Source organism: Typopeltis vanoorti, chromosome 8 (assembly GCF_054136105.1).
Source record: "Typopeltis vanoorti isolate ZY-2024b chromosome 8, IOZ_Tvanoo_1.0, whole genome shotgun sequence".
Taxonomy (NCBI): domain Eukaryota; kingdom Metazoa; phylum Arthropoda; class Arachnida; order Uropygi; family Thelyphonidae; genus Typopeltis; species Typopeltis vanoorti.
Genome location: NC_143556.1, coordinates 144,321,551 through 144,345,820, shown reverse-complemented (window position 1 = coordinate 144,345,820; position 24,270 = coordinate 144,321,551). Strand labels below are relative to the sequence as shown.

At 35.9% G+C, this 24,270-nt stretch overlaps 1 protein-coding gene across 1 annotated transcript in view; it reads right to left on the bottom strand.

The window, feature by feature from the left end:
• Positions 1-24,270, bottom strand: part of LOC150104403 (uncharacterized) — a 59,245-nt gene that overhangs the window by 15,877 nt on the left and 19,098 nt on the right. Inside the window, exons 2-4 of the mRNA XM_090396476.1 lie at positions 18,791-18,933; positions 8,309-9,022; positions 3,768-3,890 (exon numbers count right to left, since the gene is read on the bottom strand). Of these exons, the coding sequence (XP_090252602.1) occupies positions 3,768-3,890; positions 8,309-9,022; positions 18,791-18,933 (980 nt within the window). The remainder of the gene's footprint in view (positions 1-3,767; positions 3,891-8,308; positions 9,023-18,790; positions 18,934-24,270) is intronic.

Here is a 24,270-nt window from a genome sequence, read left to right as displayed (position 1 = left end):
GCCCGTGCCAGAGATCGACTAACTCGAGAACCGGTCAAAAATAGGCTTAGAAAAATTTCTTCTAGTCGCCGACTAGATTCGAAACCAAGGAGTCTTCCTTCGTGCGGTCAAGCGCCGTGGTGTGCAAACGCCACATCCACTGAGCTACACAGGCGCTTTGCTTCTGTGCCCCAGATGAGGACACCAGGTTCCCCAAGTACAATTTCTGTAGTGTTTTAAATGTTTTAGAAATTTTGGCGTTAATTTTTTTTTAACCAGATCTCAATCTTATGTTAACAATGTCACTTTCTCCCTAATATCTTCATGTTTAATATGGTTCTGCTATTGTGGCTAGCAATTTGTTCACTTTACTAATTTTTCTCTGAACTCTCATATCTGATTTCCAGTTTTTGAAGAAGTGTGATTTCTGATAAGACTCTCAGATTCATAAGTTATGTTGGGTTCAATGCCGTCTTGTATACATCTAGTTTAGCGTTTTGACTGATATCTCTTTAATATGAATTTATTGACTTCCTATCATGCTAGCTTTGATAATTCTGTTGTCTATTCCCATATTAATTTGCAGTGTTTACTAAACATTGTACCTAAAGAGCCGAAACGTTTACTTGTTCTATAGATCCAAGATGCAGTTGATGTTTCTGCCTAGTTATTCTTGAATAACGATGCTCGTTTTCTGAATAATTCTTCAGTATTTTCCGTGAGAACCAACCACTTTTTTTAATCAAATATTCTTTTTGAATGTTTATTGACGATTGATTTACTTGAGGCTTTGTTTCAGCTAAAGCACGAGCAATTGTGTTCGCGGATTTATTTTGTAGCTCCTTATTGAGGAGTTACAAATTTCGTTCGGATAATGTTTTCCTTCAATCATTTATTTCGGTATTTAAGGTAAGCTTGAATGATATTATCTACATTAAAATTATCTCTATGTAGTAGGCAGTTTTTCTTGAACTATTATGTGATTCATTTCAGTTGTTAGTTATTTGAAGATCATGTCCAAAACCTTTTAAAATTTCTTCGAGGATTTGTCGCCACTAGGAATTTCTGTGCAAACTGAACTTTCTTTGGGATTTCAATATCCGAGTATTACTCAATCGCTTTTGCTGGAAGCTACTTGAGTGAGACATTATGACTCGCTCATAAACAGTGTGGCTGTCTTCGTTTATTGCATAGTTTGTGACGTAAAAGTCATCCACTTCAGTATCGTTATGAGCTAATTGGTGCACAGACCTGGATTGGTTCATCATTTTCAAATGTTTTAAATTTTAAATAAATATATTTATTGAAATATATATAAAAACAAATAATGTTGTATCGATGGACTCATTTGTGTGAAGTTTATAAAATTTAAAAACAAACACCCACGTTAAAGAAATACTGTATATTGCAAAGCTTTAGTATGGGACTTTCAACCAAGAGACGAGTAAAATTAAAATAATACAAAAGTAGCTGTACAGAATCAGTATGCACAGATTAAGAAAATATGGTGGAATAAAAAAAATAATATTGCTTCCCATAGCTGTATCAGTAATATGGATACTACTTGGAAGCTAAAAGAAAGAATAAGGAAACCTCTGAAGTAAAAAAAAAAAAAAAAAAAAAACGAGAAAGGGCAAACTGAAAAACAAAGGTGTGGATATTAAATACACCAAGAACCAAGTTAGCGTCAAAAGTAATTAAAAAAAACAAGATAATTCTGGAGAATATGCAAAGAAAGAAGTATATAATATGGTGGAATTTATTCCGCATTCATCTACCTCTATTTAATAAGAAATGAAGACAACACAAAGTAAGAAATACAATCAGAAATATTCGCATTTCTCTAAATATACTGAAAGTTTATTTACAAATGAATAAATGTATTAATAGTTAATTAGATGATGTTCATGCTCTTATTTTTTTATATTTTATTTAATGTTTGTTTTCCCACTGCTTGTGTGATCTGCACTATTACGCATTTATGTGTAATCTTTACACATTTGTAACCTAGGAGTTTCTGCTATTGGATTATACGTTTGTCGAATTCTGAAAAATCTTTACAAAAGGGAAACGGAAATTAAAAATAAGATTGTATTCTACTATTACGCTTACGAAAGCATTAAATGTTTAGCAAAAAAAGTAGTTAACTTCTCGACTGTAACAAAGCAGAAGTTAACTACTATCCCAGACAGCAAATTAAATAGTTTAGCATTAGTAGCGAAAAGATGTACCGTTTAATTGCGAGGCGAAATCGAAGTCATGACGAATGTTTTTAGAATGATGAACGAAATGTGTCGCACACCTCTCATCTGTTTATCCTGAATAACTGGAGGGGTTACATGCCAAGAGGTAAAAGTCATTTTACTAATAACAGTTTCCTGTAGAAGCAAAGTAAATAAACATTAAACCTCTCTACAAAATAGTAGAAGTGGATTTGCAACTAATGCTGCTATTTAGAAGTTATTTTTTTATATAAAAGAACTTTGAATCAGGCTTTCTCAGAACTATTATGTATAGTTGAACCTCTTTGCGCCTGACTGTCCATGCCTCCCTACCTCAACCACGATTCATGTTTTTCAGGTATTCTAAGGAATATTTGGAAAAATAATCATGAACCAAACTTGTTCAATTTTAATTTGAAAATCAGCATTCAATTATTTGAAATTAGTAAGTAAATAATTTCTCGAAATAGCCAATTTAATTGGCCATCACGTTCTCTAGATCTGATGGCTCCCGATTTCTTCCTACGGAGTTACGTTAAGGAAAAGGTGTATGTGAACAAGCTCCAGACAATCCAACACACGTGAAGGAGAACATTGGTGCAGAAATGCGAGCGCTGCATCCAGAAACATTAACATCTGTTATGGAAAGGCCCGCTTTTGTGAAGACGAAAATGAAAGGAATTTACGTGATGTGGCTTTTTACAACTAATAAAAAAATCTCCAGGTTCTGTATTTCATTATAACAAAAAATAAAACTAATTAATAAATAAAAAGCTATTAAATGTATAAACCCCTTCGTGATTTTTAGGCCACCTCATATGACTTTTAAATCAAAATAGTGGAATCTTCGATTGGAAAATACATCAGTGAATTCAGTAAACGTGAGAGAAGCAGTTTTACCATGTCAATTTTTGCGTCATTCTCTAATCATGAGAACTATTTTATTTTCATTCATGTTCTTCATTTCAGAAAATCCACAGAGTTCGTTCACGTTACTTTTATAGCTACTCAGATGAAGGAAATAAATTTTTTTTCATTCAAATTAACAAGCTCCAAATGAAATACCAAATAGTATTAACCTAACTTACAGATATTCAATTAATTAAAACCTGAAGCATCTTGCATTGAAATAGAAATTCAATAATTAAACGCTTATTTGAAGCATACGAACAATTTGTGAAGTTAATCTGGACTGCATTAAAAGACCGGTTAGCAGAATGACGAGTTTCCTGCTTTTCAACCAACGGACTGTAGATTCAAAATCTGCTATGTTATGGATGTAAATGATTTTAATCACATCACCCTACTTATTGAAGACCTGAAGGATTTTGAAAAAAAAGTTCTATGTTTGATCTCTAGAGGAGAATTTTAGAGAATTCTAACGAAACTATTTTCCAACCATTCATAAAATGCGGGAAATGGTTGCGAATTTTTTTTCTTCCAAGTACAAACAACCTCATCCATCTCGGGTTCAATTCTTAAAACATTTCCATTGATTGAAACTCGTCACTGCAAATAAAGATATTATTAAACTGTTCAAAATGATGAATGCTGAGCAATACTTACGCGCATGTCTCGAAATGTATATACTGTTCAAATGGATATACGTTAAGCAAAGCAAGAGTTTCCCCTCGTGTATTGTTAGCCCAGTAAGGTGCCACAACTTCGTTCTTGACAGGACAAGCATTACTGAAAGAATAAACAAAACAAAGCATTACGATTCATTCGGTTAAAATATCATTTTGCATATTTATGTTTTTCGAAAATCTTCATTCTATCAATAGGGAAAGTCACTTTGCGGAAAGAAAAGAGTCATCAGAACATTGCAGATATGAAAAGACGGCAATTTAAGAGCTTAGTAAACTTTCGCCACTGTACCTAAAATATCTAAGCTGCAAAATGACCTCTTACCAAAACTTTAATCATCGGATTCATCTGATTTGATTAGTGCATACTGATAGTTTGAGAAATAAAATGATAAAAATATTTTAAAACTGAAGTCCAAACTTTAAAGGTCTTTTGTACTAGTATAAACACGCGATCCTACTTAACATCAAGGCGATTGGTCGAATAGTTCATTGTTTTTTTTTTTCTTTTTGTAACAAAGAACCAAACGTTCGTTTAATATATTGAGGAAACTGACAAGAGTTTCTGAATTTATTTGGAATTACCGGAAAATATCAATTGAAATGGGCATTTCAATTTCTGATAACTATCCAATGAAAGTTAAACAACCGTGCATTTGCTTACTATTATCTAACAATTTACTGCTGTTGCTCATTAACTTACAACTATTAGCTTAATTTTGATCATTGGGTATATACATGATCAGAACTGCATAAAAGCTAACTCTCTTTAATAAGTACATTTTATTCACTCTTGCTCGTGTCATAAAAATAAAAATTTATATTAGAGTGAAAAAAAGTACGTGTAGAAAAAGTTTTACTCCAAACGTAACTTGAAATCTTCGTGTTAGAAATCGCAATTCTACGCTTTATTTTTTCGGTTTGAAAAATTTTCAAACCAAAGTAGTCGCCGATATATTTCTACTCATTGCAGTTGAGTTCATGCGTGCCTCTCATTGTTATGAGTATCGGGGGAGGGGGGATAGTTAAAAAAACATTTATAATTTTATTTTGTGATAGGATTGCAGCGGAGATTAGGATAACCTAGCGGATTAATTCTTCCAATAATATGTATTTAAACGATGCCTACATCAGTTGTCATTTTCAAATAAATGGTATTGAAATCGCTTGGACCAATGGACATTGGAATTCTCGTTAAACTCCTTTATTAAACAGCTATTATAGCGTATGTGCGCGTGTGTACTCGCGCGCGCGCACACATACAGTAAAAAAAAATCAAATACATGTAATGTAAACACTTCATCTCAAAATTACATTCTTTCTGGTTTAAGTTAAGGGATATTACATCCCATATTGTTTCTTAACTTCACTTAACTTAAACAAGTTATATGTCGCCGAATTGAAGCCTTTGGCTCTTCATATATTTAGTAATTCTTTCTGGTAATTCAAGAGACTAACATGTTGAGAAACCATTCAGAATGGGGCTTTTATTTGTTATCACTCTTTCTATCCGTCATTCACATTCGTAACTGTGGGCATCGTTAACAATTTCATTGATTTTTGTATATAAAAAAAAGTTAATCTCATCTTGATCGTGGATTCGAGAACCAATGTTAGCCAAGAAAATTGAGGTCATCTCTAAAGTCAAAGCAAATGCTGTAGTCTCGTCTTCAAGAGTACACCTAATACGCGGTGAAGACGAAACGTCAAGTGAAACGGAGAAAAACCAATTTATTGAAAGGTGGGGTTGCTTTCTAAAATATTCTTACAAACATTTAAAGTGGGTAGATAAAAACTATATGGTAAATCCGGTGATGCAAAATTAAAGGTTAGGCGAAGAAAAATTCGCTTCATTTTGTTAATGATCACCGCGAGTGAAATTCTTCTGGAAGAATTTCCGACCAAGAAACAACGCGGGGAAACAAAGTGAGAATTCTCCACTGAATGTGATAATCTCATGACGAAAGGGAACATTTCACGAGACACCACAATATGATTAAAACACCCCATAATCATCCTGTCAAGGTCGACAGATGGATATATTTATCAAGTCGAGTCACTGAAAAACACTCACGTAAATTGGCTTCCAGTTAACACTAAGACCCACCACCCAAGATGAGATAATCTTTTAGTCACATGGGCTCTGCAAGAAAACGCTGCAGAACATTGTATATGGGCCAATTATCTCTGGTGAACAAAATAGCATTTTGTAAATAGCTTTGTTTTTGTATATTGGGCTTCTTAAAAGAAAAATAAAGTAGGTTTGGTAATGGTAGAGGAAACAAGCAGTTTTCTGTTTTGCAGTGTTCGGAGTTAATGTTAGTAAAGATGCTGAAACCAGTGCATTATGTCTGTGAACTGTATGTTATTTGTCCGATGTACAAAATTAATGTATCCCTCCTCTCCCGTTTTCGGAATTGAGTACCGTTCCATTTCGTCTAAGACAGCTAACTCATCTTAAGGTTTAATACTTGCATTGTGAAAACCAGCAGGCCACTTTTGAGATCTGCTAACTTGGCCTTGAAAGCTACCTCTCTGAGATATCAGCACTCTCGCTTAAGAGCTGCGAGTGCCATTTTTTTGAAACATATCTTTAGAATTATACTTGGAATACATAATCTTCACATGCTTCTGAAGTAGCAAAAACTACTGCCCTGCTCGTCAATTTAAATTAACGGCACACTAGCATTGAACAATAATTAATGGGTTGTAAATTCACTGCTAACCTAAGGATAGCACGTGGATCGCACATGAATGTACCATTTACCATTAATGTTCCTCTGGTATTCCCAAAACTGTTTTATTATCAGGGAGTTTTCCATGACGAAAGATATTCGATGGAAATTGGGTACAAAAGTAATTTGAACAATTCGCGAATCATTTAATGTAAATTACGTTAACTGAACATTTTTTTTAACTGGTGCAAGTTCTGAAGTCTTTTTCGGCGTATCCCTTATGTTTTTTTTTAATCGATGAATTCCTAAAATTTGTGTTTAAGTACTATCAAAACTTTTATTTATAATAAATCCGCACTCAATTTTAAATGACTAACTTATACGTGAAATATGTAATACTCACTGTAAACGGTCACATGCAGATATTTACAAATATGTCGTTCATGAAAACGATCAGTATGAGATGCTGCTCTTATTGATTGCTGAAAACAAAAACGCAAGAAAATTTTTCCATAAGTTACACGCATTTTTTCATTATCAATAATTTTTGTCAAACGATTCAACTATTCGCTCAGTTTCCGCTGCTTTTACAAATACTTCTACGCTGTTCATCAGAATTAGCAGCAATAATAAATACCCCGCTGTCAGATCCGTTGAAATTCGTGCAGCAGCGGCTAATCAACACCTCTTCACAGTGCATCTCCAAACACACAGAATAAGTTTCTTCTCTTCTTATATCCTTTCCACTACTTTTCTCTCTGGAACAGTCTACCATCTTATGTGTGTTTCCTAAGGAATATAATCCACAACTGTTCAAGGAAAATGTGAACAAGATCCTTCGTTCCCATAGTATACTAGTACTCGGTACTAGTGTACTATGGATTGACCAATCTCTGGTGGATTGGGCTCTCCATAAAACTGGAATTCTATTCCGTAAACGGTTTGTGGAAAACACCCAATTTCTCCTTAAGACTTCTTTTTTTTCTGGAATTATCTGCTCCTCTATGTAAATGTCTCATGTTAAAACCCACTAGCAACTGTATAATACGAGATAAATCCAGAGTAACAAATTTATCTGCATTTCAAAAAAATTCCTAATGACTTCAAACCTAACTCTGCGAAGTTCATATATGCGGTATCTTCCTTTCTCTTCGCTTTACAGAGTCAGTTGCAATTCTTGTTTTATTTGCTTATTTTAAGTAAAGTGAGCATTTCGTCCTGAAAAGAAAGTAAAAAATGTCAAGTTTCGATTCAGGGCGAAATGCGTTTGAAATAAGAATGTTATTTATATTAACGGAGGACTTCAATGAAATTGGACATGGGCGAGATGATAGCAAAAATTGGGGAAACAGATTTAAGATACATTTGTCCATTTATGTTCAATATAATTTACAATTTAATCAGATGCTAATTACAAGTAATATAATACTTAGCCAGAATCTAAAAATAAATTTTATATTCTTAATGAACACAATTACAATTAATGACTCGTATTTTCGTCGTTTACATTTTACCTGGATTATTTTTTTCAAGAGACTGTTCTGCACTTGATGCATTTATAGACCTCCATCAAAACAACTTTTAGCGTTAGTGATTTTAAAGTTCGAAACTTGACACCTTAATAAAGACTTAAATAGGCATCAAGATTTCAATAAAATTAGTTCATTTAATAGCCCAATTTGGTTTCAAATTTATTCAATATTCATGTTCGGTGGGAAATGGTTTGTTATCACGTTGACTAAAACTTGCAGCAAATACCGTTCCTCTTAATCCGTTTTTTTTTTTTTTTTATTAAAAAATATTTTTCTGTTAAGATAATGCATACAAACAAGAGCGAGCTACTTACATTCCTTTCCTCGGAGGAGGGTCAGTAGCGGATTCAATCCGCTCTATTTCTTCTTCGCTGTTTTCAACGCTATTGGATGAAATCCCCACCCTAAACTGAAGTACGGCATCTTCGTTTTCGTAATCATTTTCAATGATCTTTTCCTCCTCCCGAGACTCCATGTCCATAAGAAGGTCGGTGGTGGTGATGGGGGAATTTAGGGTCGTAGTGGTCGTTGTGTCTGCGGTGGTGGCACCAGTCGTACTGCTGATCCTCGTAGTAGTGGGTGAGGCGAACGTAGCGGTCGTAGGAAGAGGAGTACTCGCAGTTGCCTGCGTTTCTGTTGAAGCTGAGTATTCGGTAGTCGTTTCAGTAGAAGGATTTGTTGCGGCTTTCGTAGAAGTGAAAGTTGCTGTTGTAAAATTGCTTGTTGTTCCGGTAATTGCTTGCAATATATTTTCTGTCGTTGTTTCAACTGGAGCTTCTGTTGAAATACCGGAAGTAAAATTACGTAAGGACGAAGAAACTGTGGCGTTTCTTAAAGAAGAACGCCTTTGTGATCGTACACCGGAAGCGGAACGTGCGGTTCCCATTCTCCTCATAATTTTCCAGTCCGGATCGTATCTCGCTTTCTGGGTTTCAATTTCATTTCTTAGTATGAGAATATGTCTTTCGTCTCCATACATCCTTTTCATTAAACCTTGGTTTTCATAAATGTATCTTCTCACAGAGTGCCTGGAAAAGAAATGGCAAAAACATTTATGACGTATTCTTAGAAAAATCATTCTTTAATTAAAGGTCAATATATATATAATGACTGTGACGGTAATCTCGCTAAAAACAGTAATAATAACAGCAGCGCGGCAATATTTAGTTATTAGAACAAGACCTCAAAATGTTCACAGTTACAAATGAGTGTTTCGCGAAGTGTTCTTCGATTTTGGCTTATTTAGAAACCATTAATGCCATTTGTTAATAATTATAGCATATGTCTGACTTTGCGGTAATTATTAACTCTTCGTAAAACGCAATTCAGCAAATAGCTTTTCTGGAATAGTAACCAGTGAATTAATCATGGAAAAGTGAATTAAAAAGGAAAGGACTCAGAACCCAGAAATAGAATCTTTAGAAAGAAAAAATAAATGTCCCTTAAGTGATTAAACGACAGAACCATAGTAAATGAAATAGAATATAAATGAATCAGAGCAATAACAAGAAGAGAAACCAGGGAAATCAGGAGACAAAACTGGGAAAAATTTGTATCAAGATTGGAGTATGACATAAATTGACCTCAACTAAAGAGCTATAAAATAATTAAAAATGACTCAAGAAACAAAGGATAATCTACAATTAGGAGACCCCTCCACAAAAGAATGGACCAATCACTACACCCAGCTTCTAAACAATAATAATCAAATTGAAATAAGACAAGTAATAAGTGAAGGGGAAAAAATGAACCAAAACAGTTAAATGATCGAAAGAAAATATTGGAAAAACTAAAAAATAGAAAACGATACAGGAGAAGATGAATTAAATTGAGAACTATACAAATACAGCTCTAAACCATTTCAATTTTCATCATACGTATCAAGGATTTAGGCCTAGCATGGCCTGTTCCGGCCTTAGAAGTCATCGTAGAATCTTTTAAGAGGACGTCCTGGTTTTCTTTTTCCTAATGGCTTGTACTTTAAGGCTTGTTTTGGTAATCTTTCTGTTTTCATTCTTTCACCATTTCAATTATGATTAATTAAATTCCTAAACAGAACATGGGAAGAAGGAAACATCCCACAAGAATGGAAGACAGCAATAGTCATAAACATATTCAAAAAAGAAAACAAAGGATCGGAAACTACAGAGGAATATCTTCATTAAATAATGCTATAAAATATATCCAGATATAATTAAAAGCAAATTAAGAGCATGGGCCGAGGAAATTACTGGAGAAGAACAATGCGGCTTTAGGAAAGGAAGATCCTGCACAGATCCCACATTTACACTCAAACAAATTATAGAAAAAAGAAGAGAATTTAATCTGCCAACATATATGGCCTTCCTAGATTATGGGAAAGCATACGATCAAATCAACAGAACAAACTTAATCAATATACTCTATGAATGGAAAGCTCCACCTCAAACCAGTAGAGGTCTCATTCAAGAAAGTGGATTATCACCAATACTCTTCAATATGTATATAAATATAAATGAATAAATAATATATATAAGTAAGTATATTATATATATAAATATATAAAAAATATATAAATATATAAATAAATAAAATATATGTGTGTGTGTGTGGAAAAAATTTCAAGGGAGTGGAGGAAAAACAAAATCAAAGGAATTAAAATAGGAAATAAAGAATTATTTCCTATTTTAATTTTCAATAGCATTTCAAGGTAAAGAAATTAAAAGATGCAAACTAGTCCACAAAAAATCCACAACAAAGTAATTGAACTCAAATATCTAGGAAATTACATAAGCCTCCAATGGGGAAATCGACATTGCATATAAAAAGCAAAAATTCCTAGCAGTCATCGGAACTTTGAACAGACACTTCAATAAACAGATGTTAAGAACAACCCAGATAAAACTACATAAAATAATAGCCGAACCAATCTTGAAATATGGAAGTGAAACATGGACTTGGGGAGAAAGAGATAAAAGAAAATGGAAGCTGCAGAAATGAAGTTCCTAAGACCGCTCGCAGGCTATAAAAGAATAGACAAGATAAGAAATAAGAAAACAGCTGTCCATAATTAACATAACAGACGACACCACGAACTATAGAAACAAGAGATGGGCAGGAGGCCCTTGAAAACGTTACAGGCAAACAATTACCTAACACGCGAAGCCAAGAAGAATTAAACATTTTTCTTGGGTTTTTGTAAAAAATTGCTAGGAACTGGTTTTCCGGTATTTTTGAACCGGAAAAAAAATAGAAATTATTATCTCGAGTAGTTTTGTGAAATCTTTTGTTTCGCTATGAAAGTAATAGACTAAGAAAGGAGTACTTGACTTAGTTAAGAACAAACACGCTTAAATAATACGAAGCGTGCATTCCCTATTATGCTGGCTGCTGTTCTTGGATTGCTGGGTGTTACTGCCAAATACGAGTGTGTCTCGATGGATTAAAGAAGACCAAACTCGATATAAAATCATCCTTTGTTCTTTGCTGCACTATACAGGATATCATTTCAGCTCATTCTTTGAACACCCTTGAAAAAAAACGGTGATCTGCGAGGAACATTTCCGTCTGTTACCATTTGGATGTTTTGTTTCTGTTGTGTATGTGCTGCCAGCCCTGATTTCTTTCGTTCGATCGGTGTACCTGTCTACGTCTCTCCCATGTAGTGTAAACCAGAGTTCTTCAACCTTTTTACACCTGCGGGCCGGGGGAAATAGGAGAAATATTTCGCGGACCGGCTGACGGCTAAGACAAAAGCATAGGCCAATGTAGATAGTATTTTATTTATTAAATCTAATGTTATAAAATTACAATTTTTAGATAGTGCGACATCTGCTACTGCTTAAAGGTTAGAAAATTTGATATACGTAGTTGGAGCGTTGTTTCTGAGACACGAAAATATTTTTGCAAATTTTTGGCGTACCGCCAGGAAATTTCCACCGACCAAGTTGAAGAACAAGGGTGTAAATCACAGCTACAACCGATCTTGTAGACACTTGGTTTAAGTGGAGGATGTGAAGGTTTCAGGTGATTAAAGATCTTGTTGATTGGGTGACCTTTAAGTTTTGTTGGCGAAGCAACGTTTCTATTTTGTTTGTGACTGATTGCAGATATTGGAAAATCGCTGCTCCTTTAAAGTCTTGGTTTTCTTGTTCCTCTGATTGTTTTGAAGGTTTATTCATGTAATTCTCCTGACTGACAATAATTTTTACGAAAGTGGTATAGTAAATAAAAAATGGTTTCTATGTGATATTTATTCATTTTTGTGGAAAAATACCGGAAAACGTATTCCAAGTTATGCGCCATCTCCACAGAAGCCTACTCAACGATATTTGGTAAAATATTAATTTTCATGAAGAAAAATTATGTAATTTGGCATTGGAATTAGAAATAAACAATAACCTATACTCCATGTTACAGCCGGTATTTTAAGATTATGCTTTATCGAAAAATAAAATCAGATGGGTCCCACTTTGAATAGATACAACCATGTTTCTTTGAATTTTACGTACCTATTTTTGGTGAAAGCTGCTAAATCACATGGAGAAAAGATTAAGCATTTCACGTTTCGCCTTTTATTATGGTTCAATAATCGGCAGGTATGCAGAGTGGTAGGTTCTTTGAAACTATTAATTGAATATCTAAAAGTTTCGAATTTGTATAAATTATAGGAGGACCATGTTATAGAGCCAGCAACTTAATTACTCGGACATGACAGTAAAATTATAATTAGAAATGGAAACTAGTGGGTGAGAGATCTGCGTTAATTTGCCTTATTCAAGAAAAACAGCGCGCTAACCAAGAGGTAGGAAATATTCTTTGCCAACACAAAAGATATGTGGATATGACAAAGAAAGTTATCACTGAAAGCTGTAGAAGATAGTGTTATACCTTTAATTATATTTGGTCCAATGTAATGAGAATTAAATGTTTTTCTCCCGTCAAGAGTTTCCTCACTTGCATGGAAATGCTATCAGCACTTGAATGGTTCATGCAGTAGAATAATCCTAAAACAACGATCATGGAAAATGTCGGATGGTGGGTTTTAGTTTTTGTTTTCATTCCAGTGGACAAACCATTTAAATCAGTGGTTCTTAACAAGGGCGGTAGCGCTCCCCTGGGGAGGGGACGATAAGCGTTATAATACTACTAATATAATAAAAGCAAAAAAACTCCGTATTTAATCTATCAACCCCGTTTATATCGTATATTTGTCATATTTGTCAACACAGTTCAGAATATTGTATGTCTGGAAATGCTGTTCAAATTTCTTCGCTATTAGAATTTTTACATTGAAAGTAAAGTAATTGGGCTACTTTTTGGACTGAATTTTCTACACTGAAAATAATTAATTTGAGCTATGTTTAGCAGAACCCACTACTTTTATAAGCTTATCTTCTAGTTTTCCTAATGTCTATCTGACAGTACTGGTTTGCAGTTTCCATCTAGTCCGTGGTATCGTACTTCGTTGATATAGTGTAGCACTGTAGACCATTAAAATGAGTGAAAAAGAAAGTGTCTTCAATATTCAAGTGAATATTGAAAATATGGAGTTATTCCGTCTATAAATAATGAGCAGTGACCAATGTTCTTAATATGTGAAAAAAAATTTCTCAAATTAAGCTTTTAAGAATGATTGAGCATTTACGAAAAATGACTCCAAATAAAGGAAAACAGGATGTGGAGTACTTTCTCGAATTAAAGATTAAATTTAAAAATAGTCATGGACTTGAAGGGTTGGATTCAAAACAAAGCAATTAACAAGAGAAGGGACTTGTGTCTTACAACCTTTCAAAATTAATTGCCAAATGTGGAAAGTCACATACTATTGGCGAAACTCTCATCTTAAAAGATATAAATGAAGTTTTAGATACGATGATTACCCCAGGTAAAAATAATATGACGTCGTCAATTCCTCTCAGTAATAGTTCAGTACCAACAAAAATTGTTGTAGATTTTAATTATCTTGTGAGTCATTAACCGTGTGTAAAATTGAGCAAGGGGCGGTAGGCAAAAAAAAAAAGGTTACGAACCACTAATATATTAATATATTGAGTGAAATATATAGAAATAACAAATTATATTCAGTTTTTCTCTTACACATTCGTGAAGCCGTTATTAAAAAAATACAGAATTGTATTCAGTTATATGAAGAAATAATTCAAGGGAGGAATTCGAATGCCATAAGGAAGAACTTTTATCAAGGCTTTCACAAACTGAAAGCGAAATATTCCTGATAGATATCCTCGAGAGGGGAGGTTACAGGATATTGTGATAGTACTACATGAAAATGTTAGTAGTGTTAAACTTCCTATTGACAATTTTTCCCAAAATCAATCTGTCAGACCCCAGTATGTCAGATGGCACTTTTTACTGTGTCACTCCGCCTAGATCTTTGTTTTCAGAGTTTTGAATTATATTATCAGTATTATCTTCCCTCCATCCTTGCAAAAATTACTTCTTCTGCTAACCTTTCCTCATCCTTCTATTTAAGTGACCCTAGCACCTAAGGTTAGCACTGGTCACACACTCCTGAATGCTAACAATATCAAGTTACTTCCTAACAGCACTCCCCCCCCCGTCAAGTCAACTCCGCCTTCCCGTAGTGTGGCCTGTTCCCTCAAAAAGGGTTCTGGCGCCTGCAGCACGAATACCCGCTGCAAAAGGATATCTATCTTCCTAGTTGGAGGAAACGCCAGCTATACCATTAAGTGGTAGATGACCTTCATCACCCAGCAAAACACCACTGCCCTGCTTACGTGTCGAATGCTAAGTTTGGCCTCCAGAGCAGGGGTTCTGGCCACCATCTCCCCCTTCTTCTCCAAGCAGAGTGAGCGATGCCCCTCAAGAGCATGAGTCATATACTTAGAGACACAGACCCTCCTCCATTTCGTGGGTACAGCAGTTAAAACTGTAGTAATGCAGGCCAGCCGCCAGAGAGTATACCGGTCCGAACTAGTCAGTAACAAGTCAGGAGGCTTCCTGGTCAACTAGCGAATAATCCCCCTGCTACATTCTTCCAGGTCGTGCTTGGTGAGGGAGTCCGAGTAGTAGTTAAAACGAGTAGTGGTATGCACTGTCGAGGAGATTGGTCGCTCTCTGTATGGATGTCATGTTCAAAAGTCTATGTATGTCACCACTCTTTCCCTTCATCTAATAATAAACCAAAATGAAACAAAAACAATGACGGTAACAATGCGAACATGATAAATCTCCCTCAATAACCAGTTCAATCAAACACAATATTCCAAACTTCAAAAGGATCTCTACGAAAATAAATAAGAAATAAATCAATTTCACATCCACTTCAAACATCCGCAATAAATTCCAGAAAACGACGTTCATCACCACTTACATGCATCCAAACCAGACCTTCTCTTAACAGAAACCCAAAGTACACTACATCAATTGCAGTTCATCTTAATTCCCAAATGATTCATTTCGTCACAGAGGTGGCACCTGTGCCTTCATACGTTCTAACATTTCCTGCCAAAGAATACCAAATTTAGAATCTCCTGCTTTTGACCTCTGGATGAAGATTTACTTGCTACATTCATCTGCTGCATCTAACGGTCTCCAAACTTTGAAAACCACAAAGACCGCTCCACCTTCCTCTTCATGAAAGTCGATCATCTGCAATCCCGCTACTCAAATGGCGAACTCATCGTCTTAGGTGACCTGAATGTCCACAACTCTAACTGGCTCTCCTTCTCCAACACTAAAGATCAAGTTGGACGTGATCCGGAGATTTTGCTATAAGCAATGATCTAACGCAAATCGTGCAGATATCTACCCGAATTCCAGATAATTCTCTCCCAATACCTTTTATTTATTTTTTTTTAAAGACTAATTCTCCTTCCAGACATATTGTAGAAATTACCTCTCCTCTCGGCAACTGACCAGAATCTGGTGCAAGTTTCCAGTCTCACAGAAAGCACTTCCTATGACCACACTTAGCCTCACGTCCTCTGGTACTACAAAGTGGTAGTCTTCCGACCAGACACCTGCACTGATCGCGTCACATAAATCATACTCACTGGCATGAAGGCATTCATTCCTCATTCCATCCAAAATTCCTGTACTTTCCAAGTCCTGGTTCAAGAGAAGATATATGAAAGCAGTCGAAGAAAAAAATCTCAGCTTACTGCAAGTGGCTTGCATCAATAACCCAAGCTTCATACTCAGTTCATGTAGAAGCACGCAATAAATGTAAATCAACCATCAGCAAATCCAACTTCATAAAATCCACTAACAGAAAACACGTCTCTTGTCCAAATGGCAGCCTTGAATGGCTGCCATTTGGACAAGAATGGCAAACCAAAAGCCATCGGGCGAAACTTCTGCTTACCTGCGCTCCCGCCCAGATGGCGCCACTGTTACAACACCGAAAGAAAAAGCTGAGACCAGCGAACTGATATTCAGTTGAAAATTTTAACAGGCTTTCGCTGCTAAAGATAAACAGCCTATCCGACACGTTCAGACTGGTTATTTTAGACCAACCCAGCAATCTTGCTGTTACTGGTCTGTGCCACTTCCTCACCACCGTCCAAACACCTTTGTTTCAAGACGTGACATTGGGCAAGTAACAGCACTGGTTCTTGTCACAGAGCGAGTGCTTAGCTCTTGTAACCCGTTTCTCTGCTTTTGAACGAGCCAATTACACACTCCTCCCCCGATTAATACAATAAACACAGGAGTGTTCGTAAGTAAAATAAGGTTATATATCAGATAACTGCTGATTATAGTCCTCCTATGACGTAATCCCACCGTAGGCATGGATGTCTGTGATTGTGTGGTGCGAGATGAATTTCATCGCCCGGTGTGAAACCACCATCCCGCTTGCTGGAGGCCTGATGTAGCTTAAGAGTTGCATATTTAGTTTCTAGCGTAAGGTTTCTGGACTTGTAAAAAATAAATTAAAAATACAGTAATATATATATATATATATATTATATATATATATATCCTTGGGCAACCCACGGTGCAAAATGTACTATAGATTTACATATAAACTTTCGTGGGTGGGAGAAAAAAAGCAGCTGAATCTATTTCTTGCGTCATTTGAAATACTTTCTGCTGACAGTTGAAGATGTAAATTAAATATTCGCAAAATAAGGTTGCGAGATGTCTTGAAACTTATCGAAACATATTGAAAGTGCCATCTGAAATAAAATTTATTCTAAGCGTTGGCTGAGAATCATAACGAAGTTGGACCATATTAGTTTTTAATTATCAAATAACTGATTTTGAGTAAATGAAACAATGCTTTGACTGATAAGTGTAGTTAGAGTTGCAGTTTAAAAAATTCACAATCTTCATGCTTTAATTTAACAGCTTCCAATATTAATCCATGCATCTATACACTTGGTAAGCAGCAATGTCCGTAATTTTTCCAATTCTTGTCATATTTTTATATATATATATATATATATTTTTATATATATATATATAAACAGCCTTACTAAATGGACATAATCCAATAACCCCCAAAATAATTAACTCTCCTTCAAATCAACCCAGACAATAAAATGCCCATAGGACTCCTATATCATATATTAAAGTCATCTCTGAACGGTTGGCAAAAATTATGAAAAAATATCAACTCATTGCTACCTATAAACTAATCAACCAAATTCACAACTTGCTACCATCTCCAAAAGACGAACTCTCACCGATGATGTTACCTGGCGTATACGAAGTACAATGTTCATGTAACTTGTCTTGCTATGGACCAACAGGAAGATCTGTAAATAAACGTATCTCTGAACATCAAAACCACATCCGCCTCATCAAACCTCACAAATCTGACCTTGCACAACATGGAATCGAAGATTCTAACCACAGGATCCAATGGGAAAAAATAAGCCAAGCTACTACATAAATCCACATATAAACATGAATGTTTATATAAAGAGATTGCTGAAGCCTCACTTAATAGTCGTAGATCAAATCTTAATCGAAATGACTGTCTCACTATTCCAAAAGTTTGGGAAATTATCCTCAATAATTTATCTGCTATATTTTAATTTAAGTAATGCTAATTTCAATCCAGTAGTTTTTAATCCATGAACACACGATTGCATACACAGAGGAATTCCAATTTAAGCATTCGCACTACTGTTTTTTGAATTCAGTTCCTATTGTTCGTTAGTTGTACTCATGTCTTATGATATATAAGACGAAATATTTACATAATAAATAATATATAACTAATTGAATTGTTACATATAAAAATTAAACGTTTTTCAAAAAAAAAAAAAATGCTGTAGTTCAAAAGTTACTTCACCCCTCCCAGTTGGTCATGATCACATGTTTCAAGGCTCCACCAATGACGTATGATCATACAAGAATTATGTTTAACGTTATAGGATCCCAATTTTTAGGCCTCAATAGACACTCCACCAGATCCGTTTAAGTGTATCTACGAGCACGTTTTGTCAAAAGCGCTACAGCATTTGATTATATTGTAAGGTAGAGTAGGTCAGTATTTCTTGGGTGATCGATGTTTAATTAGTAAAGTTAATGAATACTTATAAAGTTTGCTCGATTAACGGAACTAACAGCAGTAATAAAAAATAGTTTATTTTGCATGCAGCATTAACCTTTTTAAGCAGCATGGATACCTGAGGAGACCACAGCACCGAATTATCGATCTTCGATAATAAGAAACTAAATATTTCGGCTGTCATCGTCACTCAAATAATCCAAACCACTGGAGCGTGTTATCAGAAACAAGTTCTATTCAAGTTCTTAAGGTCAGTTAGGCGCGACCGCCTGTAGTGCACAGGTGCAGGAGAGCACGTGATTTGCCTACTTACCAAGGGTAAGCACTTCCGGGTGCTGTGCAGTACACGGTCTGCGACATATCGCAAGGGATCTCCATGAGAAGACGGGCGCTAATCCTAGGGCCACAACTTTGACCCTCGACCTGGGCCACAAGCGATGCAAGTTCAAGGAACACCTGGCGAAAAGAAACAGAAAAAAAGAAATTAATTCCGGAGGAAATGTGGACAAGAGAACAAGTTAAACTTCTAGGGCTTAGGTCAGTATCGGTTCTAGGTATTTGTTATTGTACGAAATTGCAACAAGCGGACAAATAGACAGGGGACAGTATGTTAAAACGTGGAACACAAATGTTGGCCCTTCTGATGAATTTAAAAAATAAGTCATCGTAAAGCGGCAGTTTAGGGGGTCGTTGATAACATAAGAGTTACACTTCAAGTAAAATTGCAACGTTACCTACAGGGTTTAAAACCGATCCTCATTATATGAACTGCATATTTAACCGTGTTTAGCAACCCCCCCTTTTTCTCGTCCGGAATTTCTGCTGGAGAGCCAAATACGGTACTTTCTCAAGCCGCTTCAGGCCTCCAAGTAAAGTAGGGCGAAGATTTTTAGGTGATCGATGATTTTCATCAAACAGAATAACGAAAATCATCTCCCACCTGGAAATCTACTCTCGAAATGTTTCGTTAGTAAATACATTTGCGTCGTAAAAATGGAGATGTCCACTAGTAACATGAGCGACTTAATGCTGAGGATTTTCTTTTGGTTTTAAGCCTTCTTACAGTACAATCTCCCCATTCCCATTGTAGACTGAAAACCTCTCGCACCACGAAGTTTAACAAGTAAAACAAAAGTTAATTATTTTCATTTGTTAAAATAAATGAATACAAAACATAGTAAGTAGCGGATCGAATCAGAAGTACATGTATAGCAGTGCACAACTGGATTCAAGTAGAGCGAGCATTCATTTTGGCCTCCACCATTTCAATATGATTCAGTTCCACTGCATGTCGTGAGATTTTTGATAACCGAGTGGAGTGCGGAGCACATAAACACAGTTATGTACGGAACTTGATGGGATTGCGAAAGTTTTATCAGGTTATGACGTATGAAAACTTTAAAAATATTAGATAGTGACCCTAAAAAGTTTGGGCCACTGATTATCGACATGCCGCATAATTTAATTTTTAAGAGTTAATATTTTCTTATCTCAATAACGGTAAAAAACCATTCATTTCAATGAGTCAAACAATGTTTGTGCTTTGGAAGTTTAGAAGTAGGAAAAGTGTTAATAGTTTATGAAAATACGAACCCCTTCAGAGCGAGCTGCTTTGGCGTTGCATTACATACAAGAAATCTGCCGTAAGAAGTCCACATCGTACATTCTTAGAGCTTTTAAATAAGGATTTCGCTGACCCTGGTAGCTGTTTCGAATCACGAGTTCTGAATCCTCCTAAAGTCCATTACACGCTCTTGTCTAAGCGGTCTTTTGTAAGTGAACTGTCGATCCCCAAAAAATCAGTTCATACTGGTTCCAGAATTGGTTGTAAGTAACGCAATCTCATGGAAATTCTTGTCGAAGGTTATGAAATATTTTAAACCTTTTAAGGTCTTTTCTCTTCAGTATTTTCTTATGTTATTCTTTGTCAGCAACATTTCTTCACAGTGTTGGTTTTTGTTCCTGAAATTCTTTTTTCCCGTCTCCTGTGTTTCCAAACGATTGAAAGCTGAGGACCTATAGTCCAAAGGAAAGCAGATCAGATGATCAAGCAGAAGTTCAGCATTTCTACTTTGTTCATAGTTAAGAGAACCTTCGTAGCTCTGGGTTCGAATTTTGTCTGTGATGAGCAACCCTTATCAGGTCTTTTTAAACAAATTGAGTTAGTTGGTCTCGTACGGGGGGGTCGGTTTTTATCCCCAAAATTCAGGTTTTGAGCCTCTCAAAATGGGCCAACCAGCCTAGTGAACACAGATCTGCAGCATAAATACTTATCCTTATGGGATACAACAGAAAAGTGGCATGTCGGTTGCATTAATTTGCGTAACCCCTATTAAGGGAGACTAACCGTCCTAACCGGACGCATGGCTTGAAGATCCGAAATTAAGAGGCTATAGAAAGCAAAGATTTCTATTTACTTTCGTGCCAATTAGCCCGAGAAATCTCTTGAATGCACATATTTCAAATATGCGAACCAACTTAACGTGACTTGCAAATTTATGTATTCAACAAGATTTTTAGGCTCACATTTCAATAAAAGATAGCTCCGGTAAATCATTTTTCTTCTTCACTGTATTTATTGCTGCTTCGGTGACCTACGTTTGTAAAATTTCATGCCTACTTGAACAATATTTCATTAGAATACCACCAACGTAGTTTTTCAATGAATCTTATTCCGAACCCCATTTTTTCTGAATTTAATGAAATAATGTCAAGGAATTTCTTTGGTTACACTTCTTCCCCCCACTTTTTTTTTGCTGGAATCGACGTCACTGACTGCCATCCGGTTGCAACCCTCGTTGTGTTCTCACCGCTGTTGCCAGCAACAAATTTGTGAAGTTTCGCACATTCGAAAACTCTGTAAATGAAAGGAAGACGAAGGTTGCTGAGCTATGTAATATTTTCTTCCTTAAATTCATTTTTATTCGCATTTAACATGTACGCATTTGAACACTCTTTTCCACGTTTACCCATTTATTACTAATACTTAAAGGGCCCCATGGAGACCCACTATTTATTATTTGAAGGTCTGTCATACCTCACCCAATGTTCCTGCATTGCCATCCCATTGGAATGCGTTTCATCTAAGCTATACATCCTCCTCTTTAAACGTATCCTACGTTGCAGCATTCATTACCCGACGCTGGTGAAACACATTTCACCATGGAAAATAACCTTTCACGATATCTTTATAGACCTAAACGACTCATTTGTCCGACTTGCTGTTTTCCTGCGACGAATTTCGGCGTCTCTGCTCTTAGCCAAGGAATGCCTTAATCGCATCACCCGCCTTCCTGTTGTTTGATGAATTGTGATCTCTACTTACATTCAATTTCACATGCCTTATACTATCCAAGTTTGGGGATCTCAATCCTCTCCGACATTTCTTCACCCCCCCCTCCATATCTAGGCAACCAATGTCTCGCACGACAATTTCCATGTCTCGACTTCTGTGCATCCTCACAATACCAATAGCACTGTGGCTGCAATTTCACACCCACCTTTTATTTCAGCTCTGAGAATGGAGTTTCGACATCCAAGCTTTCAAGCGAACTTGGACCATCTTCCAGGCAATGCTAATCTCCTTTCCAACGATCTCATCGTGCGTGACAGCATACGCTTTTGCTTATTAGTTTCCCCCTTATAGGTCTATAAATTCTTCTCATCTTTTTATTTCTCAAAGAGAATAGTCAGAGTTCTTTTAGCTCTAACTTTTAGGGCCCAAATCTCCATCCTTAGCTATCACTGATCTAAAAGGGATCGGGTGGGGGGACGATCCCTTAGACAACTACAACCTTGTCGTGATCCGAAAAGGCACTGGTATTTCAATGTTGATTTTCGGCGATACGGCATTCTAAACCAGTTTCCAGAAGGAAACCCTTTTTGTGTGCGTTCTACAGATAATTTGGGGGTAATTTCACTAACTTCAGTTAGTGAAAGTAACATCTGATGGCAGAGGAAGTGCGTAGGAAAATGTTCATTTTATTGAACTACTAGAAACGAACTTATAATGGTTATTCTTCTGGCGATTAAACATTATGGGCTCCAAAAAGGTTGAGATATGCTGTGCATGCACCACGTTTCCTCAATAAAATGAACATTTGCCTACCCACTTCCTCTGCCATCAGATGTTACTTTCACTAACTGAAGTCAGCTTGGAAACCTTATTCGCCACGAAATCCTGCGGTGCTATAACCAAAACTTGACACTGACAACCTCGATTTTCATCTGTCCATTGATTTAAAATGGACAGATGCAAAAAAAATGGCTGCTCATGTGCTAGGGCTGTTTTTATCATTGAAAGTTCGTGTATCATATTGCATTTTTTAAAAATATAGTTTAGGAGAATCAAAAAAAGCTGAGAAACATTAATAGAAACTTGCTAATAATCCATAACAAATGTAATTAAAAGGAAAAAAAGAGTCGGATTTAATTTTTTGTTCGTTTTTTTGTTGAAAGTTATTAAAAAACTGCTCCTGCCAAAGGAGGTAAGAAAAACGAGTCACTCATTCCAAGACAAGTGACTATGGGCGAGCTAAGGAGTAGGTTTTCAGAAGTCCTGCTCTAGAGACCAAATATGAAACTTATCACTTCAGGCCCTCAAACAGGATTGTGATCTCACGTGAGGTCACGAAATTCACGTACAGCTTACATTAATTTCTCTTTTTTTTTTTTTTTTTTTTTTTTGAACTTTATAATAAATTTTGTTACAGAATTTTGTGTGGTATGAATTTGATAATTTAAATTTTCATTTGATATACTGAATTAAATTTGCTACTGGAGTGTCCAAAAGTCAGGACCGTACTTGCTCTTTTCCCGGGGGCCCGAGTCGCAGAGTTCTCAGGGGAGCCCTAAATTCGCCCTAATTTTTCAGCACACCAGCTAGAGCCTCGTGTGCCTGTGCGTAAGTACGGCTTTGCCAAAAGTGAACCATTTAATACAATTTGCCAAGACTTCAGCATCATAAGTACGTGGACATTCGGGTAATATTTATTTAAATTTTGAATTATAGGTTTTTTTTTTTAATTTTAAACACAAGAAAAACCTATTTACATCCTAGAGTTGTGGAGCTAACTTTACACACTTCGAATGAGAATTAAAGTAACATGTTTATAGTATGTGTATATAAGACCGTCTATCCACTAAAGATTTTCTTCACATATCTAAGTGAACAGAGGTCGTCCACTGTTCTAAACAAGCAAAATCTTGTTTAGAAGCACTTTTATATTAAATCAGTTATGAGGTAATATTGGTGCGACAGCTGCGTGCAGTCGGCTATTATCTCGACTAGTGTACTAATTGTGTTAAGTTCGGTAGCTATAGTTACTATAGAAACAAGACAGTGCCTAAAGCCAAAGACTGTTTAAGAAGGACTCGGCTTTACACCTGACCTAGGTCATATTCTTGACTGAGTACTATACCCTCCATCAAGCCAACCTGGCGGGTTTTTGATGCGATTGTCTACAAGTTCTTTACTGCCGGGTTGGCAAGATGCCAAGCATATAAAACAAAAAGTACGTCTGACCAGCGGCCTCGTTCCCAGAGTCAAGTTAGTGATTTCTTGAGTGTACATATGGATATTGGTACAAGTGGGACTTGATAGCAAAATAAACATTGCGTCCCCCTTCCCCTTGTTACGGTTACTACAGGCATTTGCAGGAAATGCAAATTGTTTCAAAATAAACCGCCTTTTAAAGAGTTTTAAAGAAATCGATGATATAACACATCCATTATTTAACCATTTTGGGTATTATCTTCAGAATAGATTTTTTATACATTGAACTATTCACTGAA